The sequence below is a fragment of the Lepidochelys kempii genome, chromosome 6 (assembly GCF_965140265.1).
Source record: "Lepidochelys kempii isolate rLepKem1 chromosome 6, rLepKem1.hap2, whole genome shotgun sequence".
Taxonomy (NCBI): Eukaryota; Metazoa; Chordata; order Testudines; family Cheloniidae; genus Lepidochelys; species Lepidochelys kempii.
The window spans coordinates 10,352,314-10,366,400 of record NC_133261.1 but is presented as its reverse complement, the minus strand read 5'-3'; the positions used below and the strand labels follow the sequence as shown (position 1 = coordinate 10,366,400).

Genomic DNA, 14,087 nt, shown 5'->3' with positions numbered 1-14,087 from the left:
TCTAGAAAGAGACCCTCTAAAAACGGTACCATGCACGACCGGCAGGCGAAACCCTAAATGAGGGGGACTCAATGAAGACTCGGCACTGAAAGGGGGCCGACCCCGGGTGCAGCCGAAGGCCGGTGGCTGGGCTCCGTGCAGGGGGGCCGGGGGGACACTGGCCGCCCCGGGCTCTATGGGGCCTCGGGGGCAGGATGGGTCCAGGGCAGCCCCCCCCTGCTGCAGTGCCCCCGGCTGGTCACGTGACCGGGGGGCACCATGGGGTCAGCTGGGGGTCAGCATTTGCCATGTGACAGCCCAGGGCACCGGTCAGGTCACGTGACCAGGCTGCACCCCCTTTGGCGTGAGGGCCCCTAACCCTGCCTCTGGGGTCAGAGGTCACCCGGCTGCCCCTTGGCTGACCCAGGAAGCTGCTCCTCTAAGAGCTTCCCCCTGTTCCCCTCCGGCGGGCCCTCTCTTGGCTCCTGATTGGTTAGCTTTAAAGACCTACCCGCCCCTGTCCTCGGCTGACTGGCCGTTTGGTTTGTCAATCATAGGGCTGCTCCACATTCCCGTTCCTGGTCGGTCAATTGAGCCCTCACTCAGGTTCAAACCCCGCCTTGGACTCCTCATTGGTCCGGGTGTCCGCCACTCACCACGCCCGGCCCCACCCCACAGCTCGACTGGACAATCAGGCGGTGGCTTAATTCTTAGATCCGCCTCTTATTGGCTCCCCGACTCATGACCCCTGGCTCGCGACTCACTCTTCCTGCCTGCTGATTGGCCGTCTTGCCTCTCCTCCCGTGGGGGTGGGACAGTGCGGGCCAATCGGGGCAGACGTAGGGGGCGGGGCTGGGAGTCCGGCTCGAAACCGAGGTGCCGGGTGAGTGGGCGGGAGCGCGATGCTCGGGGGGGGAGGCCCCCTGGGGGGGGGTACGTGGGGGGGAGGCCCCGTGTGTGGGGGGGTACGTGGGGGGGGAGGCTGGGGACGCCCCGTGGCGGGGGGGTACGTGGGGGGGGCTCGGGAACGCCCCGTGTGTGGGGGGGGGACGTGGGGGGGACGCCCCGTGGCGGGGGGGTACGTGGGGGGGGCTCGGGAACGCCCCGTGTGGGGGGAGCTACGTGGGGGGGGCTCGGGAACGCCCCGTGTGTGGGGGGGGGACGTGGGGGGGGGACGCCCCGTGGCGGGGGGGTACGTGGGGGGGCTCGGGAACGCCCCGTGTGTGGGGGGGGTACGTGGGGGGGAGGCCCCGTGGGGGATTGCGTGGGGGGGAGGCTGGGGGACGCCCCGTGGCGGGGGGGTACGTGGGGGGGGAGGCTGGGGGATGCCCCGTGGGGGGTTGTGTGGGGGGGGGGAGGCTGGGGGATGCCCCGTTGGGTCCCCTAGGTGGGGATCAGGGCACCCTGTGGCGGGGCGCTGGCGCGGACCCAGTCAGTGGTTGCGGTGGGTGGGATCCCAGCTCGGCTGCCTGCACCCCGCACATTCCCCGCTTGTTCGCTCAGCATCACCCCTGCTGCCACCCAGCCTGCCCTCGCTGCCCAGGCCGGCCTGGCCTGGCTTAGCTCCCTCACCCTTCTCCTCCTGTTCCATCCCACCCGGAGCTCCCCCTGCCCTCCAGCTCCTGTCTAGACCCTTCCAAGATGGCTCCCCTCAAAGTGGCTCTTGCTGAGGTCTGATCACCCCAAGCCTGGGGGCTGGGAATGGGGCACAGTGAAAGGGGGGCTGGCTGGCTTGGGGAGGGAGTGTTGGGAGGGGGTCAGATGGCTGGGGAGGGGAGGCACGTGAGTGGGGAGGGGGTGCTCCGTGGGAGGAGGCTGGGATGGAGGGGCACGTGGGTGGGGAGGGGGCACTCTGTGGGAGGGTGTCTGGGTGGGGTCACATGGGTGGGGCTGGCTGGGGGGGATGCAAGGAGGTGGGTGATCTGGCTGGTTATCTGGAGGGGAAAGGGGGTATGCTAGCTGGAAAAGGGATTGCTGGGGAAGAGAAGTGGGGAACTGGGGGAAGTGAAGTGGGCTGGACGGGAGAGGGAATGGGGCCAGTTGGCTGCGCTGGGGGTCTCCCATGCTGCAGGGGAAGGTGGGGTGTGTGTGTGAAGGGTCTATGGGACAGATCACTGCTCCCTCCCCACTTGCTGTCTGACTCTTCTTTCACCCAGCAGGTGCGGGGGTCCTGGAGCTCAGCTCCTGGGGAGCCGGCCAGCATGACCCGAGATGTAGGGCTAGACGATGAGCTGCCCGACTGGGCCGGCGCTAAGGAGTTCTACCAGAAGTATGACCCCAAGGACGTCATCGGCAGGTGGGGCAGGGGGAAGGGTCTCGCTCCTTACTGGGGGGGGGGGGGGGTTGGGGTGAGGGGGAGCTCTGTGCACACAGAGATGGGCGGCTACATCTGTCCATGGCAGGTCTGTGAGCAGCGTGGGGTGGGGGGGTTGTGGGTGTCAGTCTGTCTATCTCACCAGGGTGCCTGTCTGTCCGTAGCAGGTGGGTGAGCAGGTGATGTTGATAAACTGGAGAGGTTAGAGAAGAGCCATGACAATGATCAAAGGGTTGGAAATCCTGCCTAATAGCGATAGACTTACGGAGCTCAATTTATTTAGCTTAAGAAAGAGAAGGTTGAGGGGTAACTTGATCACAGTCTCTAAGTATTTATGCGGGGGACAAAATTCGATGATGGACTCTTCAGTCTAGCAGAGAAAGGTCTAACATGATCCAACGGCTGGAGGTTGAAACTGTGCATCTTATTTGTAGTCTGAATTTGTAAACATCTCACAGTGAAAGTAACTAGCTATTGGAACTAGATGATCACAGTGGTTCCATCAGGACTTGAAACGTATGAATCAACAGGGTGTGGAGGGCTGTGGGTGTCTGTCTCACAGTGGTGTCTGTTGGTCTGTCCATGGCAGGGGCGTGAGCAGCGTGGTGCGGCGCTGCGTGCATAAGCAGACGGGGCAGGAGTTTGCGGTGAAGATCATTGAGGTGACCCCGGAGCGCATGACCCCGCAGCAGCTGGAGGAGGTGCGGACCTCCACGGGCAAGGAGATTGCCATCCTGCGTCAGGTGGCTGGGCACCCCTACATCAGTGAGTGACACCCTCCGTCCCCCTGGGACACCCTATGTCAGTAAGTGGGTATGTTTACACTGCAAAAAACAGGTGTGGCCTTGAGTTCATGGATTCCAAATCTAGAAGGGACCACTGGGATGATCTAGTCTGATCTCGTGTATAACACAGGCCAGAGAGCTTCCCTGGGCTATTCCTTATGGAGCAGAGAGGGTGTTTTTAAAAACATTCAGTCCTGATTTTAAAATTGCCAGTGACGGAGAATCCCCCGGGAACCTTGGTCATTTGTTTGAATGGTTAATTATGCCCCCTGTTCAATACGTCCGCTTTATTTCTGAGCTGAATTTGTCCAGCTTCAGTTTCTAGCCGTTGGATCGTATTAGACCTTTCTCTGCTAGATTGTACTGGGAGTTCATGATCAGCTGATCATACATCATGACCCCCAAATCTTTTTCAGAGTCACTTGCTTCTCAGGACAGAGTCACCCATCTTGTAGTATGGCCCACATTCTTTGTTCCCTGATGTACATTTGACTGTAGTGAAACAGACATCGCTGCTTGCACCCAGGGAGCTGTGAAGTAGAGATGAAGATTTAACAGCTCAGGTTGAAGCTTAGAGGACTGGAATTGATTTTTTTTCCCCCCTGCTAACCCAACTCACTGCTAGTTTAACCCCAGTGAAGAACACGCCTTTTTGCTGTGCCTCTATACCGGGTAACACCCTCCAAATTTCCCGGGCACCCCTATGACAGGAAGTCCCACCCCTGGTACCATCCCCTGTGACATACCAGGATGCAGTCCAGACTAATGAACAGCTGTGTCACTCCTGCCTGCAACCTTGCTGAAGTGCCTTCCACCTGGGCTGCTCACAAACAGCATGCAAGTCACACCCTGTGTGTAGCTGAAGCCTGCCAGCCACACCTGGGTTACAATCTGGCTCTCACCAGCCTGGGTTATACAGCAGGGTGACCCCCAATACACCCCCAGTCTTAAGATTCCCCCCCAGAAATGAGAAAAGGAGGACTTGTGGCACCTTAGAGACTAACCAATTTATTAGAGCATAAGCTTTCGTGAGCTACAGCTCACTTCTTCAGATGAAGAAGTGAGCTGTAGCTCACGAAAGCTTATGCTCTAATAAATTGGTTAGTCTCTAAGGTGCCACAAGTCCTCCTTTTCTTTTTGCGAATACAGACTAACACGGCTGTTACTCTGAAACCCCCCAGAAATGTATGTCCTGTTGTGCCCAACCCTCTCCTGGACAGTACAAGTTACATTTAGTGCATTATTTCTTTAATAGGAATAATGCACACAACTTACCACCCCAGTGGCGTTTCCCAGACACTTCATTTTAAACATACTTGATTAGATAAAATCTCTTTGTACTTATTAAATTTATGACTATTTTTATTGTTGTTTTAAGTGAGTACAAGTAATGAGGCATAAATGTCAGAAATGGGTACAAGAAAAATAAAGATAAAATGCAACCGATGCCTAACTTAACCTTGCTTTGAATTTAACAGTTTGTTTTCTGACCGCGTGCGCTCAGCAGTTTGTGGATTTGTTTTTGTGGATACAAACTAACACGGGTACCCCCCTGATACTCAGCGGTTTGACCAAACCTCTTAACTTAGGACCCCTTCTGCATTCCAACAGCTGCTTCCTTTGTCCCTTTAGATGTAGAGAATCGATGGACAGAGAGAGAGGGGTGTCTTGGGATGTTTTTCCCTCTCTTTTGTAGTTTCAGTTCTTCTTTTGAAAAACATTTAAAACTTGGTTCCAAGAGATAAAAAAGTCTGTGTGGAAGGATGCTCCCTGCTGCTTTTTTCTCACCTGTTTGAGCTTCCTTTGTTTCCCTTCCTGCTTGATGACTCTTTTTACTGCTTAAATGCAAATTAAACAGAGCACCCATTCCTTTGTTTGTGATAGACCTGTTTGCCAACCTCGGTTTGAAACATATGTTCTTAACACCATACAGAGGAATGTTATAACTTCACGTACAATATTTCCACACATATTTTATCAGGATGACAATGATTAGCAAATTATGAGTTTTCAAATGATCCCTTGCAGGGTGTGCTTTTTACAAAGATTATAACAATAGTGCGTAGGGTGTGAATTCAGAAGTACATTCTGTCACACCTCCCCCTTTACAGAGCTGCAGTAAGATTAGTCACTGGCTGACCTGGAGGCAGCAGGTCAGGGCCCTCTTTCCTGGATAGGGCATCTTCCACCATGTTTTCCCTTCCCTTTATATGAACAATTTCCATATCAAATTCTTGGAGTATAAGACTCTAGCATAGAAGCTTGGAAATTGAGCCTTCAGGTTTTTTTAAACAAGATTAATGGCGAATGATCCATCAATACCCTGAATTTTCTGTTAATAAGATAGGCCCTTAATTGCTTGACTGCCTACACTGTAGCATAATGTTCTTTTTCTATGACAGGATAATTTTGTACGGTGGGTGTCAATTGTTTAAGAAGGTGATGGGGTATTTGTTGTTTTTCCCCCATCTGCTTCAGCACAGAGCCTAGACCATGGATCTCGAACTCAAATAACCACGAGGACCACATGAGGACTAGTACATTGGCCCGAGGGCAGCATCACTGAAACCCTTCCATACAAAAGCCCCACACCTTGCCCCTGGCCCTTTCCCCACTCCACCCCTTCCATGAGGCCCTGCCCCTTCCCCACGCCCATTCCAGCTCCGCCCCCTCCCTGCCCCTATTCCAACCCCTTCCCCAAATCCTCTCCCAGGCCCCTCTTCTCCACCTCTTCCCCTGAGCATGCCGCGTCCCCGCTCCTCCCTCCTGGAAAGTCCTAAGCAGCGGGAAGCGCTGGGAGGTAGGCGGAGATGTGGCGCGCTTGGGCGGGAAGGCGGGGGGTCAGGGGAGCCTGGCAGCCGGTGGAGTCTGCGCCTATGGCAGGCCACAGGAAATAACTCCAGGGGCCGCATGTTTGAAACCCCTGGCCTAGACCAATGTCTGATGCACCTGTACACAGTTCAAACATTTTGTCAAAATCTGGACTAGCTTTTTTGGACAAGATTTTCTTCACCTTATCAAATCCCTCTTGATGTGCCTTTGTCCATATGACTTTGTTAGGTTTATTTATTTATTTTTGTGACATAGGTCTGTGATTGCAGATACAATGTTGCTGAACCCCAAGTAACCCCAACAAACCTCAAGTAATAGTTTACCAAACCTATGAAAGAGTGGACCTTTTTTTTGGTTTGAGGTACAGGCCAGTTTCCAATGGCTTCAACTTTTTAAGCGCTCATGGGATCTGTGACCCTCCCCCTACCCAGTGTTCCAAATAAGGAGCTGTGGCTGCTCCAATTTTACACTTAGAGGCTTTTATGGTTAGGCCTAGCTCTTTGGGCTTTGATAGCACAACTTCCGAGTGTGTTTTGTGATCTGCCCAAGTATTGCTAAACACTGCGATGTCCTTAAATGGTTTGCAGAGCTCTGCAAGGGTCTATGTTCACACTGGGTTGACCAGCCTCTGAAAGTTGGTTCCAGCATTAATTAACCCAAATGGTAACATTATGACCCCAGAGTCCCATATCAGTGATGAAAGCCGATTTTTTTTTTCTGAGCACCCTTATCTAAAGGAATCTGCCAGTAACCTTGAGTTAAATCAAGAGTGGAGATATTTAGCTTTCCTTAAAATGTGCATTATATCATCAATTCTAGGGATGAAATACACATCTGGTGCTGCAAAGCATTGAGTTTTCTATAATCAACACAAAACCATAAAGTGTTGTATTTCTTAGAGACCAAGACCACAGGTGACACCTAAGAGCTGTCAGGTTTCCAAGTAGCTGCCGTGTTAGTCTGTATCCGCAAAAAGAAAAGGAGTACTTGTGGCACCTTAGAGACTAACAAATTTATTTGAGCGTAAGCTTTCGTAAGCTACAGCTCACTTCATCGGATGCTGTCAGACTCTTTAATTACTCCCAGGTCCAACATGTTTTGTATTGCTGTTTGAATTTGTTCCTGCATCTTGCAAGTGGCCCTGGAGGGTCTGCTGGGGGGCGACTGTGGCCCTTCTGTAATGATCTTCTGAGTTAGCAAGTGGATCTTCCCTGGCTCGTGAGAAAACACTTCTTTGTGTTATTGCAACACAGACAACACCTCTGCCCTTTCAACTGGTGTTAATGCACTGCAGATAGTGATGCTTTCCAGGGCTGAGTCAGTTTGGCATTCAGCCATTCAATCAATGAGGTGGTGTGCCTCAGTTTCCCCCTCTACACAGTGGATCATGTTCACCATGGCTTCCCTGCTGTGATAGGCTCTAAGTCTGTTCACATGGACTAGTTGTGGGACAAAATTACCATAAGGCTCTCTAACATGATTTATATCTTCATTTATCAGCCATCATGTCTTCTAACTCCTTTTTTAACCTGTGTACATATTCAGTTACTGGCTCTTTCTCTGTCTCGGTGTTAGTCAGAGCTACAGCCTCAGGATACCTAGTGGCAAATTCACCACCACCAAAATAGATTTCTTCCCCCTTTTGGTAGGACATGGGCCCCACAATGTCCATTGCTACCCTCAGGAATGTCTCTCGTATCAGAGGCAAGGGGTGTAGAGGAACTGTCTGGGGTCCTGCAGGTCTTCTGCAATAATTCCTTTCATCATTCTGTTTTCCTGGCCAGCAGACATTTTCTTTTAACCCGTCTCAGGTTCTGTGTGGCCCCAGGTGATTAGCAAAAGGTCAGTCATGTGCTAACAACATTAATTCCCCACAGTGCTGGTGGGCACAACCAACTGCTTAGAGGGACGCCCAGGGCTTTTGGTTTTTTGTCAATGGAGCATCTTTATGCAATCTCCCATCTTCTTTAAAAAACCTCTCCCCATCTTCCCTGCTTGGGGCCTCATCTAGGACACACTCTTTTATGCTCTCTAGAGTGGGGTTTATCCTTTGTTCAGTTGCAAAACAAACAAAAAAATCTGATATCTGGGACAGTGTCTTCAGTCACAGGGCTCATCCTCTCTCTGCCCCGCCCCTAGCCCGAGGCCATGCTGTTTTTCTCTGCCGTGCAGGACACAGCCTCAACCCTTTCCCACATGTGGAAATGCAGTTTCCGTCTGCTGCAGAGGAGCTAGATAGACCCCCCCCAAGCAATCTCTGGGATTTTACCACTCTCCTCTGGGATCCCAGCATATGATTACCTTTTGCTACAAGTTACCACATTAATAGCCATATGCAAAATATCACTCCCAGCAAGCATTTCCATGGGGTTACTATCCCGCACCCGTACCGGCAAGACACCTTCCAAACCTTCCCAGTCCACATGCACCTTGGCTAAAGGTACAGGAATGTTATATCCCCCCACAGCCAGACGCTCCACCTTCTGGTCAGGTAACAGGTCAGTCTTTTGGTCCATGCTTCCCTTGACCAGAGAGATCTGGGCTCCGGTGTCTCTCCACATCATGCACTCCTTGGTATTTACTCTGGAAGCCTTAATAAATTCCATAGCTACCCCCTCGGGGTCAGTCCTCAGAAAACTCATCATTATACCCTGGGGGTAGCTCTGGAGCGCCTGTATTAAGGACAGCTGCGTTAATGTGGGTTGGCTGGGGCCTGGTTTCTTTTAGCTCAGGCCACTGATTTTTCAGGTGGTCAGTGGAGTTACAATGGAAACACTGACTGGGACCCTCCTCTGTCACAGGAGGTTTGTGATGAGGATTTTCAGAAGGGGAATGATTCTGCAGGGGTGAGTCCTTAGGCCTCCTTCCCAGGGGTAAAATGGGATCCCCTTTACGCTGGGTTTGGGTCCCTCCTTTCTGTGGCTTGCACTCATTGCACCTCTGGGCTTGCACAAAGGAGTTAGCCAGAGTGGCCATCTCTTGCACAGATTTTAAAGATTTATCTCTCAGACTGTTCCTAATGTTGTCAGTGCACATATGCAGGAAATGTTCTGGAGCAAAGATATCGAATCATTAGTTGTAATCCTCAGCCCTCTTCCCCTTTATCCATTTCCTTGTTGTCGCACGTCTTATTCGCTTCAGGAGTAACTTGAAACCTTGTAAAACAGCTTTTTGAAATGTACGATACTGTATAACAACGCTTCCTGAATCAGCATTTCATTAAATACATTCAAAGCTTTACCAGACAGTTTTGCAGTCAGTGGGGGGTCTTTCTTGTCCTCAAGAATATTGTGAATCTCACAGAGCCTTTCAAATGTGGTCAGATATTCTTTAGTGCAGGCTGATTCCCTGTACACAGGATACAACTTGTCTGAGCTAAGGGTTCTTTGAGTGGAGGGAGAGATTGGTGATGCTGGGATCTGTCCAGGTTATACATCCGCTGCTCCTCTTCTTGGATCTCTTTCTCTCTCAGCTCCGCAGCTCATGCATGAGCTGCTGCGTCTCACTCTTCTCTTTGCTTCTCACCTTCTAGGGCTTGCCAATAGGCAGCTCCCTGATTTGCTCACCGTTTCTGGTGCTCATGTTCTCTGTTGCTTTCTTCTGCCTCCAGCCTGGCCAGCTCTGGTTTTGCAGTTGCTTCGCTGTTGCTCATTGTGATGCTTTACTGTTTCTGCATCCCTTACCTGAGACAAGCAGACAGCAAACAAACCAAGGGTGACCTCTCCCTGTCTGCTTCCAGCCACTGCATGTGAGACTTACTTAGAATTTGGTATTAGCGGAGCTTTGAAGCCTAGACGGCTGGTGTCAGTTTCCCCCGGCTAACCCAAGTCACTGCGTCTTCACTGGTAGTTTAACCCCAGTTACGAACATCCCTTGTTTGCAGTGCCTATGTACCCAGTGACCCCCCCCCCCCAGCAATCTTCTGGGCACCCCTCTGGCAGGAAGTCCCACCCCCGACACAAGGAGTGCTCCGCTGTAACCCCCCCATCCTCTCACTCCTTTCTCTCCCCACAGTTTCACTGATTGATTCCTACGAGTCGTCCACGTTCATGTTCCTGGTGTTTGATCTGTGAGTATGAGATTCCTGCGCTCCCATGCCCCTTCCCCAGAGGGGCCTGCCCAGCCCCCACTTCTCCCACCAGGACCCTACCACGAGTGATTCCCCCCCCCCCCCCACTCCTCCACCCCTGCAGGGGCCTGCCACACCGCAGGGGCCTCCGGCACACTCACGTGTGCCCCCACTCCCTGTAGGGGCCCCCCATGCCCTGGGGCTCTCGCACCAGGAATGGAACCAGCCTACCTCCTGCAGACCCCAGAGTTGCTGTGGTGTGGGGTGCCTGTGCCCATGGATCAGGAAAGGTGGTGTCCCCACATCCTGTACTGCCTGCCTGGGCTCCCTCCCACTCCATCCGCTCCCTGGGCCAATTTCCACCCACCCCACCAGGGCTGATCACCCCCAATCTGCCCTGTCACCCCACCACAGCTGCCCGCCCCCCCCCCCCAAGCTGGCTGACAACCCCCTTCTCTCCCCAGGATGCGGCGTGGGGAGCTCTTTGACTACCTGACGGAGAAAGTGACCCTGAGTGAGAAGGAGACCAGGTACCGTACAATGCACGCTGCTGGGGGAAGCTGGGGCTGCAGTAGCCAGGAGCTCCCCCGCAGCCGCGCTCCTGCCCTGCTCCCCCCAGCACCCTCTGTTTGGTGAGGCAGTGGCTGTAGGAGCGATCTGGCTCTTCCCTCTCCTCCCCCCTCCCCCCCCAGGTGCATCATGCGAGCGCTGCTGGAGGCAGTGAGCTACCTGCATGCCAGCCACATCATCCACCGTGACTTGAAGCCCGAGAACATCCTCATGGACGATCAGCTCAATATAAAGCTCTCTGACTTCGGCTTCTCCTGCCGGCTGGAGCCGGGGCAGAAACTGCGGGGTCAGAGCAGGCTGGGTGGGAGGGGACTGGCTGGCTGGGCCTGGGGGGAGGACAGGAGGGAGGCCAAGCTGATCTATTGTCAGTGGGAGGGCTGAGCTAGCTGGGTCAATCCAGGGGACTGTGGGGAGGGGAGAGGCCAAGGGGCTGACTGATGGGTGGGGAGGGGTTGGAGGGGAGCACACACCCCAGTCTGGGGCGCTGAGCGATTCAGGGTTGGGGGAAGGGAGAACATGGCTGGGTGGAAGGGGGGAGCTGCTGGGGACTGCTTCGGGGAGGGGGGTGCGGGGGCGGGCTGATCCATGGGGCTGATCTGGGAGGGAATTGAAGGGCACTGTTGGTCCCTGCTCACCCATGCCTGGGGTGTCTCTCTTCCCCCTCCCCCACACCAGAGCTGTGCGGGACCCCCGGGTACTTAGCCCCAGAGATCCTCAAGTGCTCCATGGATGAGATGCACCCGGGCTACGGCCAGGAAGTGGACCTGTGAGTCCCTGTTCCAGCAACCACCTTTGGGCTGTGGGGAGAAGGGCTCATTCTGGGGGGGGCGGGGGGGGAGTGGGTGGGCTTGCCCTGTCTACCTCAGTTCCTGTTATGGCTCTTAGACACCCCCATGTGCCCCCTGCTGGCTGGCCACCCACCCACCCTCTGTGTGGGATTCTGACCAGGTCCCCAGCTAGTGGTTTCCATGCCCGCCCTCCCCCCAGTACCAGCGCCCTGATGGATCCGGTAGGAATGACTTGACCCCTCCCGCCCCATTGTGTCTGTCCCAGCCCCGTACACATGGTCCCACCTGGCAAGTGATGGGTCTGACTTGAGAGCGTGTGGGGGAGGTGGCCCTGTCTGCCATCTGGTGTGGGGAGGGGCCCAGCTCCCCACACAGTGGCCATTGGCCCCTCTTGCTGCTGATCCCCCACTCCTGGCTCCACCCTCTGGCCCCTCCCTGCAGATTCACGGTGGCTGAGTTGTGTCCGTGATTCCAGGCCAATGATCCGTCTGTCCATCCCTCCACCCATTGGTCTGTGTCTGTCCATCTGTCCCCCTCCCAGTGGCTCTGCCTACCCTAGGTCTTACTCATGGAACCGTAGCGTGACCTCACCCCCACCTCTCCTCCCCCCAGGTGGGCATGTGGGGTGATCTTCTTCTCCCTGCTGGCCGGCTCACCCCCATTCTGGCACCGCAAGCAGATGCTGATGCTGCGCATGATCATGGAGGGACACTACCAGTTCAGCTCCCCTGAGTGGGATGACCGCTCCGACACCGTCAAGGACCTGGTAAGAGCAGGAGGCCCCCCTGCCATCCCAATTGGATCCGCCTCCTGCAGTCGCAACCCCCCAACTCCATCCCCAAATCAATCAGCTTCCCCCCCCCCCATGCCCTTGTGCTGAGTGGATTGTCCCCTGGCACCCCGTGGTCTAGTGGCTTAGGCCCCTCTGACTCCTCCTGCCCCTGCAGATCTCGCGGCTGCTGTGTGTGGAGCCGGCGGAGCGGCTGACGGCGGAGCAAGCCCTGCAGCATCCCTTCTTCGAGCGCTGCGTGGGGCGCCCGGTCCGGCTGTTCAGCCCCTACCGCCGATTCAGGGTGAGTCACCTCCTTCTCCCCCTCCCCACTAGCTGGGGCTCTTCCAGGGCTTTCCCCATCACTGTAATGGGCCTTCCAGCAAGAACCCCCTCCCTTGGGTCAGTGGGCTCTTGAGTCCCCAATAACTCCCCCCGGCCTGCACTGAGCTAATGGGCTCTCCCAGGTTCCCCTCTCCCCCTCCCACCTGAATTGAGCTCTCCTGGGTTCTCCCTCTCCCCCCCACTGCACGGAGCTCATGGACTTTGCTGGGTTCTTCAGGGTACGTGCCCCCCTCCTCCATGTGCTGCCTTAAGGGGCTCTTGTGACTCCCCCTATCCCTCTTCCTTTTCCATTCTCCCCTTTGCTGGAATAACCATTCCGCAGCACTGGAGTAATGGCATCTCCTATGTGCTCCCCCCCTGCCTCCCCAATGGTGGGGATAATGGTCTCTCCTTTGCCACCTGGCTTCTCCTCCTCCTTACAGTGGGATGATGGTCTCTGCCATCCCATTCCTCCCCTCTGCAATTGGAAAATGGTCTCCCCTGTGGCCTCCCCCTCTGCCCTGTGCTAATGGTTTCCCCTGCTGCCTCATTCCCCCCACATCAGGAACAGGGATACTGGGCTCTCCTGTGTTCCCACCCACTGGGATAATGGTCTCTCCCACGCACCCCCACCCTCCTGCTGATGGTCTGTCCTGCGTGGTAGGTGCTGGTGTGGACAGTGCTGGCCTCCATCCGCATGTTCAACAGCTACCGGGTTCGGACGCGGCCGGTGACGCGGGAGCTGCTGCTGCGTGACCCCTACGCGCTGAAGGGCGTGCGCAAGCTCATCGACGCCTGCGCCTTCCGCATCTACGGCCACTGGGTCAAGAAGGGCGAGCAGCAGAACCGCGCCGCCCTCTTCGAGAACCTGCCCAAGGCCCTGCTGCTGGCCCTGCTGGGCGCAGAGGGCGAGGGGGTGGAGCTGGGCCATGGCGAGGGGGCGGAGCACCACTGCTCCTCTCCACTAGGAGGCAGGGACCAGGCTGGGCTGGGGGAGATCCTGGGGTGACCCCCCTCCTAGCCTGGGAACCGCGAGTGGGGGGTAGGGATGGTTGCACTTAACTTTAGGCCAGGGAACCCTCCACTGGGGGGCTGCAGGGGGGGCCCTAATGCAGGTTTGTCAGGGATCTCTGGACAGGAAGGGGCAGTCCTGACTGGGTGAGGTTTAAGGACCCCATGTGTGTCTGGCAGGGAGGGGGCTGGTGTGCTGTGTGCATCCCCCTGCCCGTGTCTTTTTTTTTTTTTTTTTTTTTTTTTTAAAAACTTGGTCAGTATTGCAGCCTGGGGGAGATGGGGCCAAATCCTCCCCTCCACCTAGATGGCAGAGTTGGGGAGATGGGGCCAAATGCTCCCCCCCTCCCGCCATGGCTTAGCCAGGCCCCGCTGATGTAGCTTGGTTAATTTTTACTTTTTTTCCTGTAGTCTGAATTCCTGTGAATTAGAATAAAAATCTGTTGTGACCCCTACAGCGCCTGGGGGTCCTTCCTTCGTCTGTACTCCCAGCAGGGGCCCCAGGTCTGGGAGTGCAGGGACTGGGAGCTGTCTCCCCAGCAGGGGGCACTGTCCCTGGGGCAGGGGCAGTGGGGGGGGACCTTGAGACTGGGGTTCCCCCCCAGCAGGGTGCAGTTTCCCAGGGTAGTGAGACATGGCACCACCG

General features: G+C 55.3%; 1 protein-coding gene across 5 annotated transcripts; it reads left to right on the top strand.

Moving 5' to 3' along the window:
* The first annotated feature begins 789 nt into the window (after nucleotides 1-789).
* On the top strand, nucleotides 790-13,896 carry PHKG2 (phosphorylase kinase catalytic subunit gamma 2). Of its 5 annotated transcripts, XM_073350457.1 has the most exons (11): nucleotides 840-862; nucleotides 1,582-1,650; nucleotides 2,139-2,275; nucleotides 2,883-3,058; nucleotides 9,925-9,979; nucleotides 10,444-10,509; nucleotides 10,672-10,835; nucleotides 11,225-11,315; nucleotides 11,950-12,103; nucleotides 12,285-12,410; nucleotides 13,095-13,896. In XM_073350457.1, exons 2-11 carry the CDS (start codon nucleotides 1,621-1,623, stop codon nucleotides 13,437-13,439), a joined length of 1,344 nt encoding a protein of 447 aa, XP_073206558.1. In that variant the 5' UTR covers nucleotides 840-862; nucleotides 1,582-1,620; the 3' UTR covers nucleotides 13,440-13,896. The 5 variants fall into 5 exon arrangements, with proteins under 5 accessions (XP_073206559.1, XP_073206562.1, XP_073206558.1 ...); XM_073350458.1 differs by lacking the exon at nucleotides 1,582-1,650 and having other exon boundaries at nucleotides 790-862; XM_073350461.1 differs by lacking the exon at nucleotides 1,582-1,650 and having other exon boundaries at nucleotides 805-862; nucleotides 2,136-2,275.
* Nucleotides 13,897-14,087: the final 191 nt, after the last annotated feature.